At 40.5% G+C, this 27,557-nt stretch overlaps 2 protein-coding genes across 2 annotated transcripts in view; both read left to right on the top strand.

Annotated features, from left to right (window-relative positions):
* PPM1B (protein phosphatase, Mg2+/Mn2+ dependent 1B) overlaps positions 1-722 on the top strand; it is an 89,416-nt gene extending 88,694 nt beyond the window's left edge. Inside the window, exon 7 of the mRNA XM_032351879.1 lies at positions 473-722. The gene's annotated coding sequence lies outside the window, so the exon portion shown is untranslated. The remainder of the gene's footprint in view (positions 1-472) is intronic.
* A 5,512-nt stretch (positions 723-6,234) lies between these two features.
* The window catches only part of SLC3A1 (solute carrier family 3 member 1), a 47,977-nt gene continuing 26,654 nt past the window's right edge, over positions 6,235-27,557 (top strand). The window contains exons 1-4 of the mRNA XM_032351872.1: positions 6,235-7,463; positions 22,095-22,558; positions 26,514-26,693; positions 26,819-26,973. Of these exons, the coding sequence (XP_032207763.1) occupies positions 22,141-22,558; positions 26,514-26,693; positions 26,819-26,973 (753 nt within the window). The 5' untranslated portion in view covers positions 6,235-7,463; positions 22,095-22,140. The remainder of the gene's footprint in view (positions 7,464-22,094; positions 22,559-26,513; positions 26,694-26,818; positions 26,974-27,557) is intronic.

Here is a 27,557-nt window from a genome sequence, read left to right as displayed (position 1 = left end):
CTTTGTATCAGTATGTCATCATAAGTATCATAGTTTTATTATATATGTTATCATCTGGTAGGGAAAGTGCTCCCTTATTACTCTATTTGAACAAAAACTCAGTGTTATTCCTTCAGATGAACTTTTGACTAATTCGGCCAAGATTTCCCTGCCGAATAAAAATCCTGTTAATGTTGAATTGTTACATGTTTAGTTTAGTTTTGGGGGGGGTGTCATTGGTATCTTTGGCAGAGAAGAACTCCATTCCAGGAAAATGCTGTGTCTATTTATATGAGTGTTTTTATGCCCCCAGTAAAGTTTTATAGTTTTCTCCATATGCTTGACACATTTCTTCAGTTAATTCCTTATTATTTTATATTTCTTATTGCTGTTATGAATGAATCATCCCCCCACCATATGTTTTTAATTCATACTTTGTAGAGAACAGACTTAATTACAACAAAATCATTTTAATTTCTATCATTTCCACCAGATGGCAGTCTCGGGCATGTCCATTTGTAAACCCGCCGAGGGCTCTGGTGACAAGAAAGGCAGTGGCTGGCAGACCTTCCAAGCCCCTAAAAGTACAAGGACATGAAGGTGTTTTTTGTTTTTTTTTTTAAACCTGAAAGAAAAATGAACCCAACATTATGTAATTGTATTATTTATACTGCTGTGAACAGGTAATCTTACAGCCCATTAAAGGAGGCAGAGAAAAACTGCCCCTGTACCTTTAAAAATCATATTCTTCTCTGTCCCTGTGATTAAACACCTGTGGCTTTGGGGTAGTATTTTGGTTTTATTCCAGGGATTCTCACGGTTAGAGGCAGGCTTTAATCTGTCCATTATTTCCTTTATCCTAAAAGCACCATTTAAATGAGAAGTTACTGGGTTTCTAAATGTTTGTTTAAGAACATCTTTCTTTGATTCTGGTATTTGTGCTGTCCAGATCTCTCTGAAATCATTTCAGAACCTCAGGTTCAGTGTCCACAGTCTACAGAAAATTCTGAACAAATTTCCAGTTTGTTCAATGTGCATACAAATCTTAATAACCCCCTTAGACACTTTTTAAACTAATTTAGATGATGTCAAAGACTTACATTTAAGAATGTAGGAGGTAAGGGATAGCTTGGCTACACGAGAAACTAGCTCAAGCATTTTCTCATAAATACTTTTCCCAGTGGCCAAAAAAGTGTACTTTATTTTTGATGGCGTGTCACCTCAGTGAGCTCCTCTCTTTGTGCCTTTTATCACAATTTCATCTGTTAACTTCTACAATGGAGTAGTAAAGGACTAGAATTGTATGGCAACAATGTACATTCCCTTCCTGAGAGATTTTATTTCTATTCCAAGACTGAAAGGGGTAAGAAAGAATGATAAGAAAAAAGTAACCAATGTTTGGTCTTGCTGCCAAATTTAATTCCTGCTTTTCCAAAGAACTGGTAAAAATATTCTAGGAAGTAATATGGCAAATTATTTGAAAGACAGTAGATCATTTCTTCTAGGGAGAACCAAGGAAAAGATTCATGTCTGATCTCTGGATAATGCTATGATGCAGTATGTGGAGTTGCAGATTTCTTTATTGTGTTCCATGGATTTATTGATGTTTTGGATAATCTTTGAGAATGAATGTTGAAATGGTTTTATAGCAAACTCAGCTATGCAGAAGTTATATTTAGAGCTTGCGTGTAGTGTACTAAGACATACCTTTAAGACAGAGTTCGAATTGGTTAGTTTATTCTATACCAAACATTTCCAGGTAAGGGTAACCTAAATTATATAAATAAAACCATAAATTAAATGTACCTAGAAAATTGGCTATGTAAAATTGTCTTTGAAAAGGAATTTCTTTCAGTAACCCATGTTTGTATTGTATATATGATTCTTTTAGGGTGTTTTGCTTTTTTCAGGGTGGAACATGCATGAATATAGCAGGTAAGATAGAATATTCCCTATTACAGTGTAACAGTGTAATATGGCAAATTTTGTAATAGTGTACTACTATTACTGTTTTGTAATAGTGTACTACACTATTACTAGTGATGTGTACCATGAAAAATTTATACAATGCTGATTGCTTGAACTTGAGCAAAATAAATTTACATTTTCTAGACTGATTTCACATCAAAAACAACACCTGTTTCAATTGTATGTCAATAAAACACACACACACAGAAATGTCCATTTGAGAGAGAAAAAGTGGCTAAAAACAAATTCTGAATGAATTGTAGTTTTAACTACAACTCAAAAGTTTTAACATAGTAGTTCTGAAGAATTGTCATTTTGGTTTTCAGAAATGGAGTAATACATTTTGTAGCTGGTCAGATCTTCAAGTATATATTTATGGAATCTCAAGATTGGGGGGGGGGAAAAAAAACCATTTAGCAGCCTCTGGTCTGACCCTCCAGGAACCAGAATCTACTTTCATCTTGGGCAGCTCTACCCTCCCAGTCAGTTCAGTTCTTTGTTTCCTCCCTTCATTTGTCTTATTAGCTCGAGACCGAACCTTGAACAGCAGCTACTGTGTTGACTCCTGCCTTTACTTGTTCTATTCCCAGTTCATTCATCATACATCATGGCTTTAATTGTCTTTGCCATCCAAGACCCTTTTCTGCAAAAGCTCTGGTTTTCTAAGTCTAAAAGTACACAACCCAGAGCTAAACATTTTTATGTAGCAGAGCTGTCATTCCTTTGTTCTAGTTAATACTCTTCATCTGTCAACTCTTCAGATGTTGGACTAGCTTTTATGGCACCCACATGATACGGTGTGAGTCTTCAGAGGTTAACAATTTTTACTGCTGTTGAGTAATTCCCCCCCCCCCCCCCCCCGCATCCCGCACATGTGTAGGTGGTGTTTTGTTTAATCTCCTTTGCAGGACCCGCATTTCTTCTGAAGTTTTCTTGTGTTATATTCATTAACCTTCTGAGATGTTTTTGGAGCCATGTAAGATCTATTTGCTTTCTTTTTCTGATCACTCCAAAGTGTCATATGTAAGTCTTGTATATTGAATGAAACAAGTCTGTGATTAATGGCTTATAGTAGACCTCCAAAACTGTCCCTAGGATACAAGTTGACCAAGGTATCAGCACCCGTTAGGTAAGGATGTAGCGATTTACTGATCAGCCCATATCTCTCCAAGGTTATAAAGGATATTGGGAGAGCTTACATTCCTTGCAGAAGTCCTGCATTTCCCAGATGTTAGGCAAGTAACTGTCCCTAAAACTTCATGAAGTCACACCGTTAATTTATAGTCAGTTATGTTCTCTTTCCTGAAGAATTAGAAAACACTAGAAGGATCTATTCTGGGGTTGTCCCTGAGATTAGTGTCAAGTTACCTTCTGTGTGTGTGTGTGTGTGTGTGTGCCTTTTCCCAAAATTGGAATGACCTTTTTCCCTTTCTGATGTTGTGGCAGGTTCCTACCCCACACTTGTCTCTAATGTACACAGTGGGCCGCTCAGAAATATTCTTAGATTTCCAGTATCATTTTCTTATTTTCCATCAGCATAGAATAGGAAATAAGTTCCTGTTTGTCTGATCACTTGTGTATAACATGGCTAATTTAAGTTTTTACTCTGACCTCATTCCCACATGTACATGCAGATTTCTGGTGGTGGTTTTTACTCCTGGTGTTTCTTGTAGCATTTATGCATTTTTACAATTCTGAACTTGTTACATTACTTTCTATGAAAACTGGTGGTGTCTGGTTTTTATTTGGTTGTCTTACTCTTTTTATTTTTTTGTCTTTTTTAAGGTACATCCCCTTTTTCATCCTCTATGTATGTGATTCTTAAGTATTTTTAAAATAACCCGTATACCAAAAAAAAACAAAAACAAAAACCAAAAAACCGAAAACTATCTCTAGGCTAATAGCCTGAGGCCAAGTGCAACACGTAGATGACACCAGAGCAGAACAGTGCAGCATCCCAAAGGACACTCATTCACATTTCACGCCGTGGGACAAGATGCAGAAAGCATTCTTACTAAATAAGTACCATTATGTTGCAACCAATATCTGACTGGTGGAAGTAAAGTGACTGGTCTTGCAGCAGCCCTGGCTGGAGTCTTGTGTCTGCTCTGGGGAAGGAGAGTAGCGTAGCTTCTCTTCTTACCTTCTTCTTTGCCTCTCTCCCTTAAAACATATCCTCTTTCCCTTAAGACAGTGGGAGCGGCTGGAGGCGGGTGGCAGAGGAACTCAGCTGCAGGCACATGATGGGAAAGGATTAGCTGTGGCTTGCCAGCCTTGAGTTCGGTCCTCAAGTTCGGTCCTCTGTGCACACTTCTGTATCAGGGTGCCTCTTCTCTCTTGTCTTCTTGACCTCCTCCATAACTGGGGCTGCAAAAACAGCAAATACGAAAGACAAGATGGGGAGGAAGAGAATGGCCCGCATGTAGGCAGCTTTGTAAATCTCTCCAGCTATATGTATCCTATAGAATGTTGATAGAGATAGTATATTTGTGTGGATTTATGTATGTATGCTGTACTTCAATAAAAATTTATTTTTTTAAAACAGGAACCTTGTCATACAATAAACTTCATATATGTTTATATTCATGGAAAGTTTTTGTCTGTTAATGGAAGCACATGAAAATTGTTGAGTAGATGGGTCAGATGTGCTTTGGAGAGTGTGATCTAAAATATAGTGTGTTTTATGAAGAATTCCCTTTCAGAATAGTAGGGAGAGAAGGGAGCCGCGTTGTAATCCAGGAGCTGCAAACTGTAATGGTTCAAGTACTGGAAGTTCATTTCTTCTGTGTACACCCGAACGAGTGTTCCCGGTAAGTAAGCTGCTCTCTCCCACGTGGGGATTCAAGTCTGAGACCTTTTCCATCTTGTGACTACATCATCACTAAGGCCTTGTCATCTGTATCCCATCAGCAGAAGGGGAAAGTGAGCAAGGACAAGGTTCCCCTACTTAAAAGTCTCACAAATCTAAGGAATTGATATCCTAGAAGACTTACCCTCTGACCACAAGGGAATTAACCTGGGAATCAATAACAGAAGAACAACACACTTCTAAATAATCCACGTGTCAAATAATTTAGGAAGAAAACTAGAAAATACTTGAACTTGAGCAGAATGCAAATGAGAATCACAACATACCAAAATGTTGGGGCTTCAGCTGAGACAATGCTTAGTGGGAAATGCATAGCTTTAAACACACGTGAGAAGGAATATAAGATCTCTAATTAACTTTAAATTTCTAACCTAAGCAGTACAAGTGCAAGGAAGGAAGGAAGTCTAGGAGCAGAAATCAGTGAAATACGAAAGAAAAAAAGAATAAACTAGCTCTTGAAAATATCAATAAAATTGATAAACTTCTAATCAGAAAACAAATGATCTGTATGAGAAATGGGAGGACACAGATCCTGCGGACTTACAAAAAGGAATCTTGTGAAAAATTGATGTCTGTGAAATGGACAACTTAGAGGAAACATTTGTAAACCAGTGAGATTCAACACTGAACGGGAGAAAAGAAAACCGCATTTCATCACATTCAGAAGAAGTGTTTGTCAGATTCAGAGCCTGTTTATGGTAGGAATTGTCAGCGAAGTAGAAATAAAAGGGAACTTGCTCAACCTGACAAAGGGTAACTATGTAAAACCTAACCCAACATCTTTAATACTGAAAGACTGATAGTTTCCCTCTATACATCAAACAAGGCAAGAATGTCTGCTCTCACCCCTTGTATTCATAGTGACTGGAGGTTTAAGCCAAGTGCAACAAGGCAAGAAAGGAGATAAAAAACACAGATGGGGGGAAACACAAATTGGAAAGAAAGATAAAATTGCCTATTTGAGGATGATACTATTGTGTAAGTAGAAACTGATAAGGAGCCTATAAACAATAAAACTAAAAAGCTTACCAAGGTCACAGGATACAAGGTCAATGTACTAGAAAATTTCTATTTTTATATACCAGGAACAAACAATTGAAAGTTGGAATGAAAAAAAAAAAATTGGGGTCACCTGGGTGGCTCAGTGAGTTAAAGCCTCTGCCTTTGGCTCTGGTCACGATCCCAGGGTCCTGGGATGGAGCCCCACATCCGGCCCTCTGCTCAGCAGGGGGCCTGCTTCCTCTTCTCTTTCTGCCTACTTGTGATCTCTGTCAAATAAATAAAATCTTTAAAAAAAAAAAGAAAAAATAATTTACAGTAGCATCAAAAAACAATGAGGGGTACCTGACTGGCTCAGTTGATGGAGCATACGCCTCTTGATCTCAGGGTTGTGAGGTCAAGCCCCATGATGGGCATGGAGCTTACTTAAAAACAAGCAAAAACAAAAAATCCTCTTCAAGAGACACTGTTAAGAAAATGAAAAAGCAAGCCTTAGGCAAACCATAACTGATAAAGGACAAAATTGAACAAGCATTACATCAAGGAAGATAAAACAAATGGCTAGTAAGTGCCAAAGCGTGAAGTTATTACTCATTAAGGGTGTGAAGTTATTGCTCATTAAGGAAATGAAAAATTGTGACACCTCTACAACTCAATAGAATGAAGTTACAGAGACTGGCATTGGCATTGTCCCCTGTCAGTGACAAGGGAGGAATAGATGGAATGCTTACACATTGCCCGTGGGAAGGTAAAAAGGTAAAAAGCGACTTTAGAGAACAGTTTGGCACATTATTTTAATAACTGCAGCTTCATAGTACTTGCAATCAAGTAGTGTGAATCTTCCAACTTTATCCTCCTTTATCAAAGTTGCTCTCTCCTGGTTCAAACATTACAACAAGCTACCTCTTGTCCAAACTTAAGTATTATACTAACCCTATGACCCAGCAATTCCACTCCTCACTATTTACCCAAGAGAAGTAAAAACATATGTCCCCATGAAAGTCTGTGCAGGAATATTTATAAGAGCTTCATTTAGGATACTCCAAAATTAGAAACACCCCCAAATTCCATCAGCTGGTATAAAGGATAAGCCACATGCAAACAATGAATGCTGTTTCACAGTAAAAAGGAATGAACTACTAATTCATGCAACAACACGGGTGAATCTCAAAGGCATTCTGCTGAATGAAAGAAGACACAAGAGACTACGTATGGTATGATCCCATCTCTCTGAAGTTCAAGAAAAGACAGAATTATAGTGACAACAGGTCAGTTGTTGCGGGATTGGGGATTGACTGTGGAGGGGTGTGGGGAACTTCCCGGAGTGATGGGACGGTTCTATCTCATGATCGCGGGACTGGTTACATAACTACACATTTGTCAGATCTCATCAAATTAATACATCTAAAAGTGGTAAGTATGGATCCTGTACCCCATTAATCCAATTAAAAGAAAGTGTGTTAATGTAGATTTGGGTTTGTGGGTACTCGCTGTAAATTTTTTCAGATCTGTTTTATGTTTCATTGTTTTCATTTTAACATATTTCAAAAGATATGAACTTGAGATGAAGTTCACCAGAGAAGAATACTCCAAATTTTACAGCCTGAGTTGTTGTTCCCAAGGGGTCCCTCTATGTGACCTGCTTAGGGTAAGTAACAACAGGGATTTACTATTTGTATTTTTATATAGTAGTTATAGGTATATATGAATGTGCTTATTATCTGATTATTACTAATGGTTTTCTTAAGCAGCTGCAGGAATGAAGGTAGGGTTGGAATGAGGGAGGAAGCTTTGCTAAGTAATCCATTCATATGGGCCGAATTATGTGATATAAATAAATATAAATTGATTAAGTCCTCTTTATTCTCTTTATGATATAATCCCATCTACTGCCTACCTCAACAATCAGGAAGGCTTATTAATAGAACTTTAACTTTAATTTTAACTTTAAAATGTTCTAGGGGCCAGACACCTGGGTGGCTTAGTTGGTTAAATGGCTGCCTTCAGCTCGGGTCATGATCCCCGGGTCCTGGGATTGAGTCCTATGTCAGGTTTCTTACATGGCGGGGAGCCTGCTTCTCCCTCTGCCTGCTGCTCTCCTTACTTGTGTGCGCTCGCTCTCTGTCTCTCTCTCTGACAGATAAATCTTTTTTTTTTTTTTTGGAAGATTTTATTTATTTATTTGACAAGAGAGAGATCAAAAGTAGGCAGAGAGGCAGGCAGAGAGAGGGGGAGGGATGCAGGTGGGGCTCAATCTCAGGACCCTGAGATCATGACTTGAACCGAAGGCAGAGTCTTCAACCGAATGAACCACCCAGGTGCCCCCTGACAAATAAATCTTAATTAAAAAAAATGTAGGGGCACCTGGCTGGCTCAGTTGGTGGAACTTGCTGCCCCAAGAATTGAAGCCCCATGTTGGGCATAGAATTTACATTTTAAAAACAACAACAACAACAACAACAATAATATGGGGCATCTGGGTGGCTTAGTCGGTTAAGCATCTGCCTTTGGCTCATGTCATGATCCCGGGGTCCTAGGATCGAGCCCTGCATCGGGTTCCCTTCGGCAGGGAGCCTGCTTCTCCCTTTCCTGCTGCTCCATCTGCTTGTGCGCTCTCTGTCAACTAAATAAAGAAAACCTTTTAAATAATAATAAAATGCAAAACAAAATAAAATTATATTAAAATGCAGCTATAGAAGATGCCCATGGTTGATTTTCTCTCTTCAAGAACCTTGGTTTTGTAGCATTGTAGGGCAGTGCATGGCATCCTAACTAATGGAGCATTGCCAAAACCAAAACCTCTTTCATTTATTACTTATAAAACATAGAGTGCCTCCGCTGTGATTATGACTTTCAGCTTGACATCTCCTCATCTTAGGAAAGTACAAGTCTACCTTTTAAGCACCAACTGTTGCCTCGCTTTTACAAAGGTATATACGGTGGCTTAGGGTGGCATCCTTTGATCTTTTGGAGTGGTACCTTCTTTTGTAATGTTCCCTTAACATATCTTGTTATTTGTCTTTATTTGATAGATCTATGGTCAACAAAGTTTGTAAAGGGCTGGAGAGTAAACATTTTAGGTTTTGAGGGGTACGTGGTCTCTGTCTCTTCCCTCCTCTGCTGTGGCAAGGAGCCACACATAACTTACACAACTGAAAGCAGCTGTGTTTTAATAAAATTTTATTTACAAAAACATGTATGGGAGCTGGATTTGACCTGGGACAAAGTTTGGGGACCCCGGCTGTGGAAGATGAATACCCTCCAAAACAAATCTGCTCCTTGTTGTGACAGAGTTTGTGTAGTCACATACCCCAGGCATGTCTATGAAGCAGGTCATAAAAGCCTTCTGTGACATAAAGCATGCTACTCTTGATCTTTGCGTTATGAGTTCGAACCCCATGTTGGGCATAAAGATTACTTAAAAGGTAAAGAAAGACTCTTGTGAGAGGTACCTGGGTGGCTCAGTTGGTTAACCATCTGCCTTTGGCTCAGGTCATGATCCCAGGATCCTGGGATCGAGCCCCGTGTCAGGCCCCCTGCTCAGTGGGGAGTCTGGTTGTTCCTTTGCCCCTCCCCTGTTCCTGCTTTCTCTCAAATAAATAAATAAAATCTTGGGCGCCTAGGTGGCTCAGTGGTTTAAGCCTCTGCCTTCGGCTCAGGTCATGATCTCAGGGTTCTGGGCTGGAGTCCCGCATCAGGCTCTCTAGAGCTCACAGGTAGCCTGCTTCCTTTCCTCTCTCTCTGCCTGCCTTTCTGCCTACTTGTGATCTCTGTCAAATAAATAAATAAAATATTTTTAAAAAAATCTTAAAAGACCCTCTCGTAGAGGTGCCCGCCCCACCATATCTGGAGGAAAGGAATATCCTTATCTTGCAAGGCAAAGGGGCACAGAGAGGAACCCAAATACATTTTAGCTGTGCTAGGTTTCCTGCTGCTTACTACACTTTGCTCATACCCTTTGTCCTGTCGTATCTTTCCATGACTTTTCACTCTTCATCAGACCTAGCATAAAAACACTCAGGATTAACTGTTTTCTCTGGTCTTCATTTCACATAAAATTTACATTAAATAAATGTGTATGCTTTTCTCTTATTGTCTTTTGTTACAGGGGGTCTCAGGCAAGACCTTAAAAAGGTAGAGGAAAAAATATTTTTCCTCCCTTATAATAATGAAATGTTCATCAGGAAGGCTCCAGATCAATAAATGAGGGTATGCATGTTCTGGGACTCTATATGATTAACTGGTATATAAAAATCTCTAATTTTTAGAAAATACGAAGATATTTGTCAAAGTTGGTTTACAAAATATTTCACATATTTGATTATGAGTTTACTTGGCAAAGTGTACTTTAGTAACAAATGTGAAATTGGGATAGTAGGAATTACTTTTACTTTGTTTACCCTTCTGTAAATTATACTTTTTAAAATATTCAGCAAGTAATGAAAAATGACCATTATTCTTGTTAAAACATTCCAACAAACCAAATTAACTCCTGTTGAAGATTCAGTCCCACAATTTCCCATTCTTGGTTGTGAGTAGTAGTAGAGAACAAGCAACATCCATGACTAGAATTTACACAATTTAAGGTGCTCCGTATAATCAGATCATTTCTCCTGATTCAAAGCAAGTTTCTAAATAAGGACTTCCAAATGATCAATGATGATTCAAGTAAAGGTACCGTCATTCAATAAAATGGAGATGAATTATCACAAAATTGTAACCCCAATGGCAAGAACAGTGGAGGGCACAGTCCAGCGGCAGGTGGCACTGAGGAAGTCATACAGTTAGTTTTTGGGGCATATTCGTTTCATCTCCTATAAACAGAAGGGATTAATAATTAGTGGTTCCCTCAAACCGGAACTTGAATCAAAGTTTGTACTTAACTGACACAAAATTAGAAAAACTAGGACAGTGCAGCTTTTCCTTGAAACTCCAATTCATTCTGCTTAAGGAATTTTCCTTTCATCTAAGATTTATGTCCTTCTTACATGTTTTGGCTTTACAATGTCCTTCATATAAAAAGATACTGGGAGTAGAATTTTTAAATATCCTTATTGAGGGGCGCCTGGGTGGCTCAGTCATTGGGCGTCTGCCTTCAGCTCAGGTCATGATCCCAGGGTCCTGGGGTCGAGCCCTGCATCAGGCTCTCTGCTTGGCAGGGAGCCTGCTTCTCCCTCTACCTCTGCCCCGGCTTGTGTTTCCTCTCTCACTGTGTCTCTCTCTGTCAAATAAATAAATAAAATCTTTAAAAAAATAAAAATAAAAAATAAATATCCTTATTGAGCAAGTTGAAATGTTGGTACTGCGGTTTGGTTCCTCCAATTTTGGGGGAGCGGGTTTTATCCTAAAGTTTAGGGATCATTGTTCTAATTACATATAAACTAGCAGGTTGAATGTTGTTAGGGCTACAGACTTTTTTTTTTTTTTTTTTTCATTAGAACATGTTTTCAGTTTGAAAAATCTGGTCTCTACATAAAGCCTGTTATAGAAAGAAAGCTAAAACTTCCAACAGAGCAGACTGAGACCAGTATTCGGTCACAAGAGGGCCCTTTCAAGAGATTAGGGTGATGTTGTACAGATCCTCTCAAACGTGGATTTGAATTAATTGCCCACAAATAAAATTTGGAGCATTCTACATGAGGATGCAGATTTGCAGCTTCTCTGGAAGTTAGATCTGTCAATCTCAGTTCTCCATTGTTGCTGGTGCTGAGTGGCGCTGCCCTGGAGACTTTGAATCTGCCATTGCCCTGTTCTTTCTGCTGACAGCCCCTCATCCATGACTGTCATCTCAGTCCTGCAGGCCTTTGTCCTCACAACCTCCTGCAGTGTGGGACCTGGACCCCAGCACCAGCCCCACCTGGGAGGTGGTGAGAAAGGCAGAAGCTCAGGCTCCACCCAAAACCCACGGAATCCCAATCTGCATTTTGACAAGATCTGCAGAAGATTCCTACGGATTAGGGTTGGCTGGGCCTTGCCTAAGGTGATCCCTAAGCTCCTTCCCCAGCAAGACTTGGAGCGCTGACTGCTGGCAGAGCCCTGGCCTGCTCACCGTGGTTACAGGTACTGCGCTCAGTCATCAGAGTGGGAAGGCCAGATAAAATCATGTATTAAAGTAGCTGAAATTATGTGGATGAATATAGAAGTGAGTAGGGGGTTCTGGGAGGGCTAGATGAGTGTCCACGGGAATGATATTGGTGGTGGTTGGGGGTGGGAAGGTGGATAGAGCAGGGCCTCAGGAGAGGTGGGAACAGACGTCCAGAACTAGGTGTTCCTAGTCCGTGGGGAGGGAACAGGGAACATCACCGGTTGGCTGAAGCAGAGGGCTTGATTTGGAGATACTGAGAGAAATAAGATGAGAACATAGAGTGGGCGTAGACTGAAGCTTAGACTTCTAGGCCTAGATACAGACTTTGTTCTCTTTACGTGAGAAGCTGCTGAAGGCTATAGATAGATTCCCACTACCGGGGCTATGGAGAAAGTCAGTGGTCTGACCGATTGTGCACACTTGTGGGCTTTACTGTAAAGGGACACATTCCCAATGGGTTTATGTATATGCCTAGCTGTGGGTAAAGTCATTTCCTTCAAGGATGACATATTTTCTGTCTTTTCTACCTATATCGGCTCTTTATCCTCTGATCCATGTTCTCAGAGACCCTGATTCAGTGCCCAAACCAGGGCTGAGTATTTCCCAACTTTGAGTCAGGCCTCATGAAGATAGTGCCCTTAAAGGTCAGGGTGACAGAGCCCCATCCCTACCCAGAACACTGGGTGTGACCGGGGAGTGGAGGGACTCACTCAGTATCCAACAACCACATGTCCCCAGCATTACATTTCAGATGATGATGTTTGTGTCCCCTAATGCACAGTGCTCTCAGATGACGGCACTCTTGGTCCATGCTCTTTGCATCTGGAGCAAGACTCTTTGTCGCACGACAGCGTCTGCCGTGCTGGTATTGCGTGTTTTCCAGAGTAGCTAAGTGTGTCTGAATTTGAATATCTGTCACAGGGTAGGGAACTTGGATTTAACTGTTGGGTGACCCTTTTCAATAGGACTTTGTTAAAGTCATTTCTTTTGTGATTCTGGACTTTTTTTTTTTTTTGAGAACCGTCTTTAAGCAGTAAAGCATTGAGACCCTGTAAGGTCCAAACACTTTATAAATCAGCCCATTACACTGTGGATTCAATTACACTGTTGGCCAAGGATGTCACATAAGGACATTATTACGCTTCTTTTGTTTGTGCGTCTGTTCTGTTTTTTCATATCTGGAGGAGAGACCACCAGGAAGGCACAGCGGCGAAGGAATGTGCTAAATGACCACGAGACCCCACTATACTCCTAACATCTAAAACAGTAACAACACTAAATGTCAGTAAGGCAGTAGAACAAGAACTCTTACTCATTGCTGGGGGCCTGGGGAATGCAAAATGGTACAGCCACTTTGGAAGACCATCGGGCAGCCGTGCAGGTTGGTGATGGTTTTGATCGTGGTGATGGTTTCATAGGTGCATACACACGTTAAACCTTACCAAATTAATATATTTTAAATGAGTACGGTGTATCATTTGTCCATTACCCTTCAGTAAAGCTGTTCTTTAAAGGCCAGAACCAAACAGTAACCCAACCATTTATTAATTTGCATGACAAAACAGTTGACCGGCAGTTTGACTGAGCTGGGCTAGGTGGCCTCCACTGACCCTGGCCGAGCCTGCTCAAGCATCTGTGGCCAGGCAGCCCGCTGCTCTAGAGATCCTAGATGGACGGACTCCGCACTCCCTCGCACATCTCCCACATCCCTCCTTTACCCTTTTGCGGGCCAGCCTGGACATAGTCTCAGGGTGACGGCCGAGGTCCAATAGAGGAGCAGGAATGCACAAGCAATTTTTTTTTTTAAGATTCTATTTACTCATCTAACAGAGATTACAAGTAGTCAGAGAGGCAGGCAGAGAGGGGAAGGGAAGCAGGCTCCCCGCTGAGCAGAGAACCCGACACGGGATCACGACCTGAGCCGAAGGCAGAAGCACTAACCCACTGAGCCACCCAGGCACCCCGCACAAGCAATTTTTAAAAGCTGCTCTTCTGTGTTGAGTTTGTTATGGTCCCATTGGTCAAGGCGAGCCACGTGTCCACACCCAGGCTCAGTGTGTTAAGGATCTAAGAAATGACAGGGAAAAGGCATGCAGGAATGCAATTCATGCATCCTGAACCTCAACAGCTTTTATTTATTTATTTAAGATTTTATTTATTTATTTGACAGAGAAAGGGAGTGCACAAGCAGGCAGAGCAGCAGGTAGAGGTAGGGGGAGAAGCAGGCTCCCCGCTGAGCAGGGAGCCCGATGCAAGGACTTGATCCCAGGACCGTGGGATCATGAACTGAGCCAAAGGCAGCCACTTAACTCAGCCACCCAGGCACCCCCACTCAACAGTGTTTTAATTTATATTTAATTCCATCAAGAAAGTACTTTTATGCAATGACTTGTATGTGGTGTTAATTTTTTATGTATAATTTGCAACCTCTTTTTCATTTCCCGTTGAATATAATTTAGCTATTGATTTGTATGTTTGCATTAATTCTTTGTACATGAAACATGGTAAGGCTTTATTGTGACATTTTGTCACACTCTCATTCTGTTCATGTTTCTTTTGCCATTTTAGGGGTTATATTTGGTCATAAAAATGTTTTAAAGTAGGGTGCCTGGGTGGCTCAGTGGGTTAAACCACTGCCTTCGGCTCAGGTCATGATCTCAGGGTCCTGGGATCGAGTCCCACATCGGGCTCTCTGCTCAGCGGAGAGCCTGCTTCCCTCTCTCTCTCTGCCTGCCTCTCTACTTGTGATCTCTCTCTGTAAAATAAATAAATAAAATCTTTAAAAAAAAAAATGTTTTAAAGTACTCTGACTTCCAGCAAAAGCGTGTTTAAAGAGTCTCCTCTGATTTCAGTGGTGATGTAAGTTTAACTGATGTAAATTTAACTGTCCCTCGCTGGGATAAACCCATTTTTTATTTCCTTCTAATTAGAACTGTTCTATTTATTTATTTATTTATTAAAAGATTTTATTTATGTATTTGACAGAGAGGGACACAACGAGAGAGGGAACACAAGCAAGGGGTGTGGGAATGGGAGAAGCAGGCTCCCCACTGAGCAGAGATCCCAGTGTGGGGTTTAATCCCAGGACACTGGGATCATGACCTGAGCTGAAGGCAGACATTTAATGACTGAGCCACCCAGGCTCCCCATTAGAAGTGTTTTTCAAAACACATTTTACCCTGGACCCTACTTATAACGGTCAGCCCTGAACCAAGTTCAGTGTTACAGTTGAGGTCACAGAAGCCTTCTCGAAGCTGGTGGTGTGTCTGAGATCCAAGAGCACGTGGAGCACGGTCGCATCTCCCTTCCTCTGACTTCACATCACATGTATTAAAATGTACCGAGGTGCCATCACATGTATTAAAATGTACCGAGGCAGGAACGTTTGGCTAGGTGATAAAAATCTACAGTTCTGTGCAGAATGTACTTTCTACTTCTCCCTCTTCCTCCTCCTCCTCCAGCATAGAGTTCCGTCTCTCCGTCTTCAAGTGACTATTCTTTTATTCATTTAATAATGGGCTAGGTGCTGAGCCAGAGGCTGGGCACTTCGAGATGACTTTGCAGCAGGTTCCACCCTCGGTTCACAGCGGCTGTAAATAGGGGAAGGCAATGTGGGAAATGGTTCTTCTCTTTCAAATGTTCGCAAACCTGGCAGGCTGTATGTTGCGTGTCGCTTTGGTGGATTTGCCGCTAAGTGGACGTCTTTATGGTATCATGGCTTTAAAATGGATTATATGTATGCGTGTTCTCCCCCACTTATTATTACTTCTGCCTGTTTGTTTACTCACAGAGTGTTTCTGGATCCTGTGGTAGTCCTTAATACTCTATCTCCTGTTTTCTAGGTATTTCACTCTTCTTTGTTTTGTTATCATGATTTAATAAGTCACTTGGGATTTGAATTTCCGGGGGATGGTTTATCCTTTTATCTCTGATTCTTGGTTCTGATTATCTATGTTGCCTCTTAAAGCTATCTTAGTCGTCTTATTTCCTTATTCACATTTAAAAGTCCTAACAGTCTTGTGTTTTGCTTTCTGCAGTTGATATTTCATTTTAAAATCTCCTTGAAAGTAAGTGATCCTGGTACTTTTGTTTTTGGAATTCTTAGCTTTCTGGGTATCTTGTCTAGATTACTGGCAACTGCCTCTTCTGTCCAGTGTTTTGGTATTGGTTCATTGAATTATTTTCTGTTTTCTTTCTTGAAGTTTGCTTTTATTCTTTCCTTTAGGTATGGGTGTGGGGTGTTTACAAATTTTGGGTGACTGTTGCTAGGAGAAGTCATCTTATTATTAAACTCTACCACTTGCTTAGAAGTTCTAGGTAGATTCCCAACTCAGTTTCCATAACTTAATTTTTTTCTAATAGAAGAGAAATGCATATTTATTATAAACAAAATTAGAAGTATCAAAAAATTTAAAGAACAAAATGAGTGTCAGCCATAATCTTAGAACCCAGAGATAAATACTCTAAACATATTTTCTAATTGGATTTTGCAGATGTACATGCAATTTTTTTTTCACATAGTTGGGACAATTTCTTTATATTCTGCATTTCTCCACTCAGCTCGATAATGTAAGATTTCTTCCATGTTGTTAAAAATCTTGGAAAATATGCTTAATGACTAATATTCTACCACATGGACATACAATAATTTTTTAGCTAGTCATTGAACATTTAGGTTTTTTCCAGTGTTTGCTATTATAAATAGCACTATAATTTATAATCCTCGTTATATGCAAATTTTTGTCTTTTTTTATGATTTTATTTATTTATTTGAGCAAGAGAGAGCACCCAAGCAGGGGAAGTGACAGAGGGAGACTGACAGGGGACTCCATCCCAGGATCCTGGGATCATGACCCGAGCTAAAGGCAGACGCTTAACCGACTAAGCCACCCAGGCGCCCCAAAGGTTATGCAATTTCTAATTTTGACATATACTCCCAAATTGTTCTATACAGAGTGTGCTCTACTTTATGCATGGAATGTATGAGTGCTGGTTCCTTGTATATTTTCAGATGTTGGCTATTATCAAAGTCTTTCATTTTTGCCAAAATGATAGTTTTAAATTAGTGTATCTTTTTTTTTAATTTTTTAAGTTTTTTTTTTTTTTAAAGATTTTATTTATTTATTTGACAGAGAGAGATCACAAGTAGGCAGAGGGACAGGCAGAGAGAGAGGAGGAAGCAGGCTCCCTGCTGAGCAGAGAGCCCGATGCGGGACTCAGTCCCAAGACCCTGAGATCATGACCTGAGCCAAAGGCAGAGGCTTTAACCCACTGAGCCACCCAGGTGCCCTAAAATTAGTGTATCTTTTAAATTTTTGTTCATCTTTCTTAACTTTTATATGAAATACACATTTTTTGTTTACTAACCACTTATATTTTTTCTTGTCAACTGCTTATATCCTTTGTTCATTTTTCTATATTTTGGTGTTCATTTATATAGTCAGTTTCTGCATTATGGAAATCAGCTTGTCATATGTGTTCACCATTTGCCTTTTGTCTTTGTGGATTGTTCTGTTTTTTAGTTTATTTTTAAGATTTTTTAAAGATTTATTTAATTATTTATTTTAAGATTTATTTATTTGAGAGAGAGAGAGAATGTGAGTGGGGGGAGGGACAGAGGGAGAAGGAGAAGCAGACTCCTCGCTAAGCAGGGAACCCTGTGTGGGGCTCGATGCCAGGACCCTGGATCTGAGCCAAAGGCAGATGCTTAACTGACTGAGCCACCCAGGCGCCCCTAGAACTTATTTTGATGTAAGGAATAAGGAAAGCTATATGGTTTTGTTTTCTTTTTTAAATAGCTAGCTAGTTGTCCAGCATCACTTACTAAATAATCTTTCTTTTCCTGATTGATTTGAAATGTTGCCTTTTCTTATTGTAAATTTCCATCTGAATAGGAATCTATTTTTGGTGACTCCAATCTGTTCAATTAATCATTTGACCTTATCCATTCTTTTGTATTTGTTTTTAAAGATTTTATTTATTTATTTGACAAGAGAAAGACAGACAGCAGGGGGAGTGGGAGTGGGAGAGGGAGAAGCAGGCTTCCAGCTGAGCAGGGAGCTCAATCCCAGAGACCCCAAATCATGACCCGAGCCAAAGGCAGACACTTAATGACTGAGCCACCCGGGTGCCCCTTATCCCTTCTTTTGTACCAACTCCTTATTTTACTGGCGTTTTAAAAATCTGATAGATCTGGCTTCATTTATTACTCTGACAATGTTAAAACTCATGATACACATTGCCAAATTAATTTCTAGAATTATTATGTTAATTTATACTAGACACTGCCAGCACTATTATCTTTTATTTATTTATTTATTTATTTATCTTTTTTTTTTTTTTTTTTTTCAGAGAGAGACACAGTGAGAGAGGGAACAGAAGCAGGGGGAGTGGGAGAGGGAGAAGCAGGCCTCCTGCTGAGCAGGGAGCCTGATGCAGGGCTCCATCCCAGGACACTAGGATCATGACCTGATCCAAAGGCAGATGCTTAATGACTGAGCCACCCAGGCGCCCCAGCACTATTATCTTTTAGAGGTTCTTTGCCAATGTGATTGAAAGTGCTCATTTGTTTCTTTGGTATTAGTGAGTTGATTTGTGTAAAGTGCCTTTATAATTTTCCCAAATTTTCTACTGACATTTTTTAATTGGTATCATTAAATTTCATACACACACACACATCCCAACAATATATATGCACCTTTAACATTAAAGACATAAGTTCTATGGCATATTTATTGCCAATGTATTTCCCAACTTTACATATACTCGTCAATCAGTACATTTTGTGATAAATTCAAAAATTGTATTCAATCTAGCCAAGCAATCTTTTGTGATTGCTTTTATTTTTTTTTAAATCCTTCCACCAAAGACAATATAATCATTCAATTGTTTTTAGTTTTTATTTTTTTAATGATTAAAAAAAAATTTTTTTTTAAGTAGACTCTATACCCAATGTAGGGGTCAAACTCAAAGACCCTGATATCAAGAGTTGCATGCACTTCCGACTGAGCCAGCCAGATGCCCCTAATTCAACTGTTTTTAAAAGATTCCAGGATGCCTGGGTGACTCACTTGGTTAAGCATCTGCCTTCAGCCCAAGTCATGATCTCAGGGTTCTGGGATTGAGCCCAGCTTTGGGCTCCCTGCACCTCAGGGAGTCTGCTTTCCCCTCTCCTTCTGCCAGTCTCCCTGCTTGTGAGCACAAATAAATAAATAAAATAAATAAATAAATAAAATAAAAAAGAAAGATTCTAGTTTGCACATTCTGGAAACTCAAAGTATTGTTGTTATTTAAAATGTTGGGAAGTTGTTATTTTAAATAAAATGTAGAGATGGAGAAGGGGGTACCTGACTGGCTCAAATCCATAGAGCATGTGACTCTTGGCCTTAGGGACATTAGTGTGAGCCCCACCTTGAATGTAGAAAAGTTGAAATGGAACATTTTGTCATGAAAGCATATTGCTGTGATATAGCATTTTCTCTGCATATATAGGATTGCATATGTAGAATTTAAGGATTTATAACTAAAAGTTATTTTTTATAATTTAAAATTATTTTAAAACTATGAGTATTTTTGCACATTGTTTTTTCCCCAAATAGTAACTGAATTTCAAGAATTAGATCTTTTTTAAAAATTATTTTTATGAACATATAATGTATCATCTGCCCCAGGGGTACAGGCCTGTGTATCGTCAGGGTCACACACTTCACAGCACTCACCATAGCACATACCCTCCCCAATGTCCATAACCCCCCCCACCCTCTCAATCCCTCCTACCCTTCAGCAACCCTCAGTTTGTTTCCTAAGATTAAGAGTTTCTTATGGTTTGTCTCCCTCCTGATCCCATCTTGCTTCATTTTTTCTTTCCCTGATCCCCAAACCCCCCACTCTGCCTCTCAAATTCCTCATATCAGGGAGACCATATAATAATTGTCTTTCTCTGATTAACTTTTTTCACTCAGGATAATACGCTCTAGTTCCATCCACGTTGTTGCAAATGGCAAGATTTCGTTTCTCTTGATGGCTGCATAGTATTCCACTCTGTGTGTGTGTGTGTGTGTGTGTGTGTGTGTGTGTGTGTATCTATCACATCTTTATCCATTCATATGTTGATGGACATCTAGGCTCTTTCCATAGTTTGGCTATTGTGGACATTGCTGCTATAAACAAGGAATTGGATCTTTGTGTGAAAGTTACCATTATGTGTTTGAGAGATAAAGCAATTTCAAGACATAATGTTAAATTCTTTTGATTTCTAACAAATATACCATGTGCATAATTAATAATGAAAGATGCCAGTCACTGGATGCATTCAGTGAGCATTTATTGGGATTTCCTCATTAAAAAATATAACTTGGACAAAATCAAATGGTTTATTCCTCTGTGCCATACACTGTTTCTAAGTCATTCTACAGAAAACAAAGACAAAACCCCAGCAATGTTAAGAATTCATATAGCTTTATTTAAAGAAGAAAATTTCTTGTTATCTGATCAAATGAGTCATAAGGTTGTTTAAATGCTTTTGATTAAATGGGAACCATGAATCATCACATTCTTGGAGGGCTTGTGGAATCTTCTAGGAAAACACACCTAATTTTAATGCCATTTCCTCAAGCCTGTGCATGCTGTATTTTACACCATGTCAATGATTAAATAACCACCCCTTTTGTTTTTTAAGATTTTATTTATTTGTTTTAGAGGGGGAGGGGCAGAGAGAATCTCAAGCAGACTCTGCTGAGCATGGGGTTTGACTCAGGGGCTCTATCCCCAACCCCTGAGATCATGACCTGTGCTAAAATCAAGAGTTGGCCTCCTCACTGAGCCACCCAGGCATCCCTGATTAAATAACTCTGAAGTACAGGTATTTAGTGCATTTATATTTACCTCTAGCTAAGCCCTTGAACTTGCAAGACTTAGAATCCTTTTTCTCCACCTCCCCTCCCCCACCTTCAGAAAATTCTTCCAGGAATGGAAACTGAAAAACAGAAAACAAGACTGAGGGCACCTGGGATCCAGCGGAGTGTACAAATGCTTATTTATATGGTTGGCCTGAGATATAACGAAATTAGCTTCTGTAACAAAGCATTGTTCCGTCTCCAGACATTCTTCCTCTTGGATTTGTAGGAAGAAAAGAGACCTTCAAAACCAAACACAAAGAAGGGTCTGTTGCCCCTTGCAAAATTCAGTGATTTGTTTCTTTTTTCTTGTACCTAGCTAAAATGAACATTTTTAAGCTGTTTTTTTAATATATATATATATATATATATATATATATTAAGATTTCATTTATTTGACAGAGAGAAATCACAAGTAGGCAGAGAGGCAGGCAGAGAGAGAGAGAGGGGAGGAAGCAGGCTCCCTGCAGAGCAGAGAGCCCGATGCGGGGCTCGATCCCAGGACTCCGGGATTATGACCTGAGCCGAAGGCAGAGGCTTTAACCCACTGAGCCACCCAGGAGCCCCTGCTTTTTTTTTTTTTTATGGTGGTAAAATCTAACATAAAATCTACCTCTTTAACTATTTAAGTGCACAAGTCTGAGGCATCAAGCACATTTACATTGTTGTGCAACTGTCACCACCATCCGTCTACAGAAATTTTTCATCCTCCCAAATGGAAGCACTGTACTCAGTGAACAATGACTCCCCATATCTCCCTTCCTCCTACTCTCTCTGTCCTCATGAATGAGTCTAGAGGCCTCATAGAAGTGGAATCATACACAGTCTGTCCTTTTGTAACTGGCTTCTTTCACCGGGCATAGTATCTTTAAGATTCATCCATGTTGTAACCCTCAACAGGATTTCCTTTTTACAGCTGAGTAATATTCCATTGTATGCACAGATCACATTTTGTCCCTTCATCTCTTGATGGACACCTGGCTTGTTTCCACCCTTTGACTATTGTGAATAATGCTGCTGCGAACATCAGCGCACTCAACAGAGTAACATCTTAAATTGTGGTGGAACCCTGCCTCCTTTTTCAGTTTCTCCTCCATGCCCCTGTCCCAATCCAGGGCTGACTCCCTCAGTGTTAGGACTGTAGCCACAACAGCCTCAAGGGCTGATATAGAGAGAATTTTTTTAAACCCCTTTTACCTTTACCCTTTCTTGTTTGGCTGGACTTTGTCCAGCCAGGTTTATTTATAAACCACAAAAGCTCATTAACACCACCAAGCATTTCAGTCAGCCGCCTCTCCAGCTCTGTTATTGCAGGAAGGTACACTGAAGGGATCAGGCCGTTGGACATGGCTGAGGATAAAGGCAAGAGAGACTCCATCGGGATGAGTCTGCGGGGATGCCGGACAAACAACGGGTTTGTGCAGAATGAAGACATCCTGGAGAAGGAGCTGGACCTGGGCAGTCTGCCAGACAGCGCAGTGGCCATTCTTGGCCCCGCTGAACCTGCCCTGCAAGGCATCAGGCCGTACGCGGGCATGCCCAAGGAGGTGCTGTTCCAGTTCTCTGGCCAGGCCCGCTACCGGGTGCCCCGGGAGGTGCTCTTCTGGCTCACCGTGGCTTCTGTGCTCGTCCTCACTGTGGCCACCATAGCCATCATCGCCGTGTCGCCCAAGTGCCTGGACTGGTGGCAGGCAGGGCCCATATACCAGATCTACCCGAGGTCTTTCAAGGACAGTGACCAGGATGGGAACGGAGACCTGAGAGGTGGGTGCAGAGGCTGGATTGGGGTGGGGCTGGGATGAGGTTGCTTTATGGCTCTTAATCCTCAAAACCGAATTATGCCTGGCTTGTGTACTAAGCACATTCCGTTGTGACTGGTCACACTGAGTGTCTCCTTGTTTATGATATTTGAAAAGCCGTTCAGCACAGCTTAGCAGTTCTTCGCAGGACGAAGGGCTGCTTACTGGAGGCCTTTGAGCCCCCATTGAGTTGTTTCATTTATTGCCCACTAAGCACATATACTTAGCTAATCGATTTTCACTTCTGACATGGAGTAGACTTTCTCCTTGCTTGCTTCCTGCCTCTGTGCACCTTACAGTTCATTTCTTCAGAGTGACCGTTTGGAATTGGTTTCCCAATATATGTAGGACCTACTTTGGTAATCTGGCTGAGAGTTTATTAGTGACTAAAGCATAAATAATGTAGAAAAAATTAAGTCCTGTCTTTAAAAGGCATAGGCTGAGCCTTTAAAGATGAAATTGAAAAATGCATGAGTGGGGTGTGTTGGACATTACCTGACTTGAGGATTATTTAAAATAATATCCTACTAGTAAAAACAAAATGAAACACAAAGTAAAAAATTACTTTTTTAAAGTTACACTAATAATTTCCAAGTGAGAAAGAATAGAATAGAATATATTCTATTATAGATATATTCTAATATAGTATAGAATATCCTTATACTTTATGGATAGAATATCCTTATACTTTATTGCTCAAACCAGGACAGTTTTTTTTTTTTTTTTTTAAGATTTTATTAAGTAATCTCCACACCCAAGGTGCGGCTCGAACCCACAACCCCGAGATCAAGAGTCACATAGGCTTCTGATGGAGCCACTCGGTGCCCCCAGGATACTTCTTTTTGTTGTTTTGTTTTTGGGGGTTGTTTTTTGTTTTGGTTTAGGTTTTTAGAGAAGGAGGGGAAGAGCAGAGAGAGGGAGAGAGAAAATCCAAGCAGGCTCCAGGCCACGTGGGGCTTGATCTCACGACCCTGAGATCATGACCTAAGCTGAAATCAAAAGTCGGACACTTAACCGACTGAGCCACCCAGCCTACCCCCACCCCCCACCCCCAGGACACTTTTAAAAGTAAAATTTTGCCAGACTGCAGGCATAAACTGAAACTGTCCTGGGCAACTTGGTTGACACAGTCACCCTAGTTCAGGGTAAGGATAAAAAACAAAATAACATAAAATACTTAGTTTGAAAAAAATAAAACAATGATTTAATAGAGTGTGGGACCTGGGGATGAGCTTAATCTAACTTTAAAGTGTTACAATAGGAACTTAAATTTCTCTTTTTTGTATCTTCCCTGCATCTTCACCAATTGAAATATTATCTGTCCTTCAAGGTGCAGTTGAAACCCATTTTCTGCATTAATCTTTACTTCGCCTCCTGCTCAGAACATGCACTCCCCTCCCCAGAGCTCCCGCAGGGCTCTGGACTGTTTCCAGTACCCTCTGATAGCCCTTTGTAAGCTATCTGGGTGACTGCCCTTGCACCCCCCCCCATGCCGCCGTGGCCTTTAGCACCTGTTGCCTACGTGTAGGAAATGCCTAACAAAAGTGATGTTTTGACAGAATAGAGCTAAAACCCCCAAACCCAAAGATAAACTTCCCTCTTCCTGCCCTTCCTTCGTAATCTTCTGATACAGCCCAAATTTTGGTGCACAGGGCAAGGCCTCATCAGCCCCTACATTTGCCGTTTCTAGTAGCTTTGCCTGGAGGGACTAGCCTGTAATCAATAGGTCTTTGTTCTTGAGGTTGAGGGGATCTGCTTGTTACTGTTCGAAACTGTTCTGGGTTTCGGTTTGTGTTTTCCTGATTGCCTTCTGCCCCTGGAGTGGGGGCCTGGGATCCCTTGTTTACTTTGTGTCTGTCCAGACCCTTTATTTTTAACATCCTGTTCCTGTGGCCTATTCTTAAGATACATTGTATTGTTGTTCCGATTTACATCAAAATCCTTCTGTTGGCTGAGAACAGTCTTGGAGGTGTCACAGACACCTATAATGGGGGAACTGAGGTACAGAGAGGACAAAAGTAAGCAGCCAGTCCATAGGGGAAGAGCTCCCAAGCCAGGAATCAGAGGTCTCAGTGACCTCCAGCTTGCTGTGTGACCTACGACAGGCTCTGATTATAAGAAGCCACTTACGGGCCCCACAGACAGTTACTGGGGATTGAATACTATACTCAAGTCTCTGATCTGCATTTAGGACTCTGAACCAGAGCCACACAAAAAACCATGCTATCTGCTAATTATCCTACAAGGTTCCAAGTACAGAGTTTCCTTCCCATGTCTCTATATAGCCATATCTAGAATTCTCTTCTGTATAAATTCTTGGCTTCAGCCTTGTCCAAAGGCTGAACCACACAGGTAATTTTAAATTCTTTAGGAGCCACATTCAAACAAGTAAAAAAGAGAAAGAGGAGAAATTCATTTTAATAATAATTTAATTTTTGAGGTGCCTGTCTGGTTCAGTCAGTAGAGCACACAGCTCTTGATCTTGGGGTTGTAAGTTCAAGCCCCACATTGGGTGTAGAGATTACTTAAAGAGAATATCTTTTTTAAAAAAATCTAATTTTAATTTAAAATCCATCTTAATCATATTCATTTAAATTATTTGGCTTAAGCCAACATATCATTCCAACATAAAACCAACATAAAAGTATTAATGTGATAGTTTACATTCTTATATTTTTCAGAATCCCGTAAGTGTTTTACACTCATAGCACATCTCAGGTCACACTGGTCACATTGCGAGTGCTCAACAATGGCCACACGAGGCACGGGGCTGTCCCGTTGGATGGTGCAGCCTAGACCACGCTTTACTCTTCTTTATTCCTTGGCCCTTAGCCCAGCACCCGGCCTAGATTAGATGCTCAAAAACCATGTGTAGAATAAATTAATACTGTAGCCTGGTTTTATTTTTATTTTCTTTTTTAAGTCTTTATTTACTTATTTGACAGAGAGCAAGAGAGCACAAGCAGGGGGAGCAGCAGAGGGAGAGGGAGACACAGGCTCCCTGCTGAGCAGGGAGCCCAATGTGGGACTTGATCCCAGGACTGTGGGATTATGACCTGAGCTGAAGGCAGACGCTTAACCCACTGAGCCACCCAAGCGCCCCTTTTGTTTATTTTATTTTTTTAAAATATTTTATTTATTTATTTGACAGAGATCACAAGTAGGCAGAGAGGCAGGCGGGGTGGGGGGTGGGAAGCAGGCTCCCTGCTGAGCAGAGAGCCCGATGCAGGACTCTATCCCAGGACCCTGAGATCATGACCTGAGCCAAAAGCAGAGGCTTAACCCACTGAGCCACCCAAGCGCCCTTATTTATTTATTTTTTTAATTGATTTTTTTAAAGTAGGCTCCATAGGTGCCCAGCACCGGACTTGAACTTACAACCCCCAAGATCAAGACCTGAGATGAGATCCAGAGTCAGATGTTTAACCAGCAGAGCCACCCAGGTGCCCCTGTAGCCCTAGTTTTATTTTTTTATCTTATTTTATTTAAAGATTTTATTTATTTGTTTGACAGAGACAGCAAGAGAGAGAGGGAAAACAAGCAGGAGGAGTAGGAGAGGGAGAAGCAGGCTTCCTGTGAGCAGGACCCTGGGATCGTGATCTGAGCTGAAGGCAGACACTTAACAACTGATCCACCCAGGCACCCTAGCCTTAGTTTTAAATATAATATATGAACAATGCACACATAGATTTTTTAAATGTTCTACATTTATGTTAAATGTCAAAGTTATTGCTAGAAGACGATTTGATGCTGCTTGTAGAGCTAGACCTTTCTATTTGAATTACACTCAAATTCAACAAAATTCCAAATATTTCTGTTTCAATATAAATACTTCAATTTTAGGCATGTTGGTTTTATTTTTAATCCTTCAACTGAAGAAACCCAACTTTATTTTTCATGGCCTTAACTTTTTTCTTTAGGTATCCAAGAGAAACTGGACTACATTGCAAGTTTAAATATAAAAACTATTTGGATTACTTCATTCTATAAATCATCCCTTAAAGATTTCCGACACGGTGTTGAAGATTTCCGAGAAATTGATCCTATTTTTGGAACGATGAAAGATTTTGAGGATCTGGTTGCAGCCATACATGACAAAGGTAAACTAGAGTGGCAGGTGGGTGGGGAGGGGTGGTAGGGGTTAAAGTGTTTTTTTTTTTTTTCCTTAACTGATGTGTATTATTCTAAAATAATTTCTTCTTAACATTTGAAATACTTTCATTAGGTTTAAAATTAATAATCGATTTCATACCAAACCATACCAGTGATAAACATGCTTGGTTTCAACTGAGTCGGAATCGGACAGGGAAATACACTGACTATTACATCTGGCATGACTGTAGGCGTGACAGTGGCACAACCACACCACCCAACAACTGGGTAGGTACCAACTTGTCTGATGTACAAAGGGAACAGATTTTCAGTGATGAAACTGGCTATTTTAATAAGAAAAAAATTAAAGAAAAAATTCTCAAGAAAAAAATTAATGGATATTGTTTTGCGCAAGAGGAAAGTTTTCCCAAAGAAATAGAACTAGACTACCCAAGCCTCCTAATCATTTGGATTTGGACTTTTTATTTCATTGTAGAACAGATGTCCTGTAGCAAATTAAAACCTGTGCTTCCTGTTCGCCTCTCCTTCCCTCACTTCCCACTCTGCCCAACTCAGACTCCATGTCCCATCAGGTCTGTAACTGTCTTGCTATTTACTCTCCAGACCCCTTTGCTTTTCTGATGTTGTGACTCCCCTGTCCAATAAAACCCTAGCCATAAATAAACCTGCCCATCCACTTTCTCTTCCCCTGCACCTTGGTATCTGGGCCTTTGGAGACCTCACACATTCACTGTCACCACATGAACTGAGCCACCCCGTCTTCTTGGGAATTTCATTATCCAGGCCCCCCTCCCTTTCTCAAATATCCTACCTGCCATCTCCCCATCTTTTCCTGCTCAGCAGCAATCTCT

This window comes from Mustela erminea, chromosome 7, assembly GCF_009829155.1.
Source record: "Mustela erminea isolate mMusErm1 chromosome 7, mMusErm1.Pri, whole genome shotgun sequence".
Classification (NCBI taxonomy): Eukaryota; Metazoa; Chordata; class Mammalia; order Carnivora; family Mustelidae; genus Mustela; species Mustela erminea.
The sequence above is the reverse complement of the archived record's forward strand: the minus strand, read 5'-3'. Positions and strand labels throughout refer to the sequence as shown.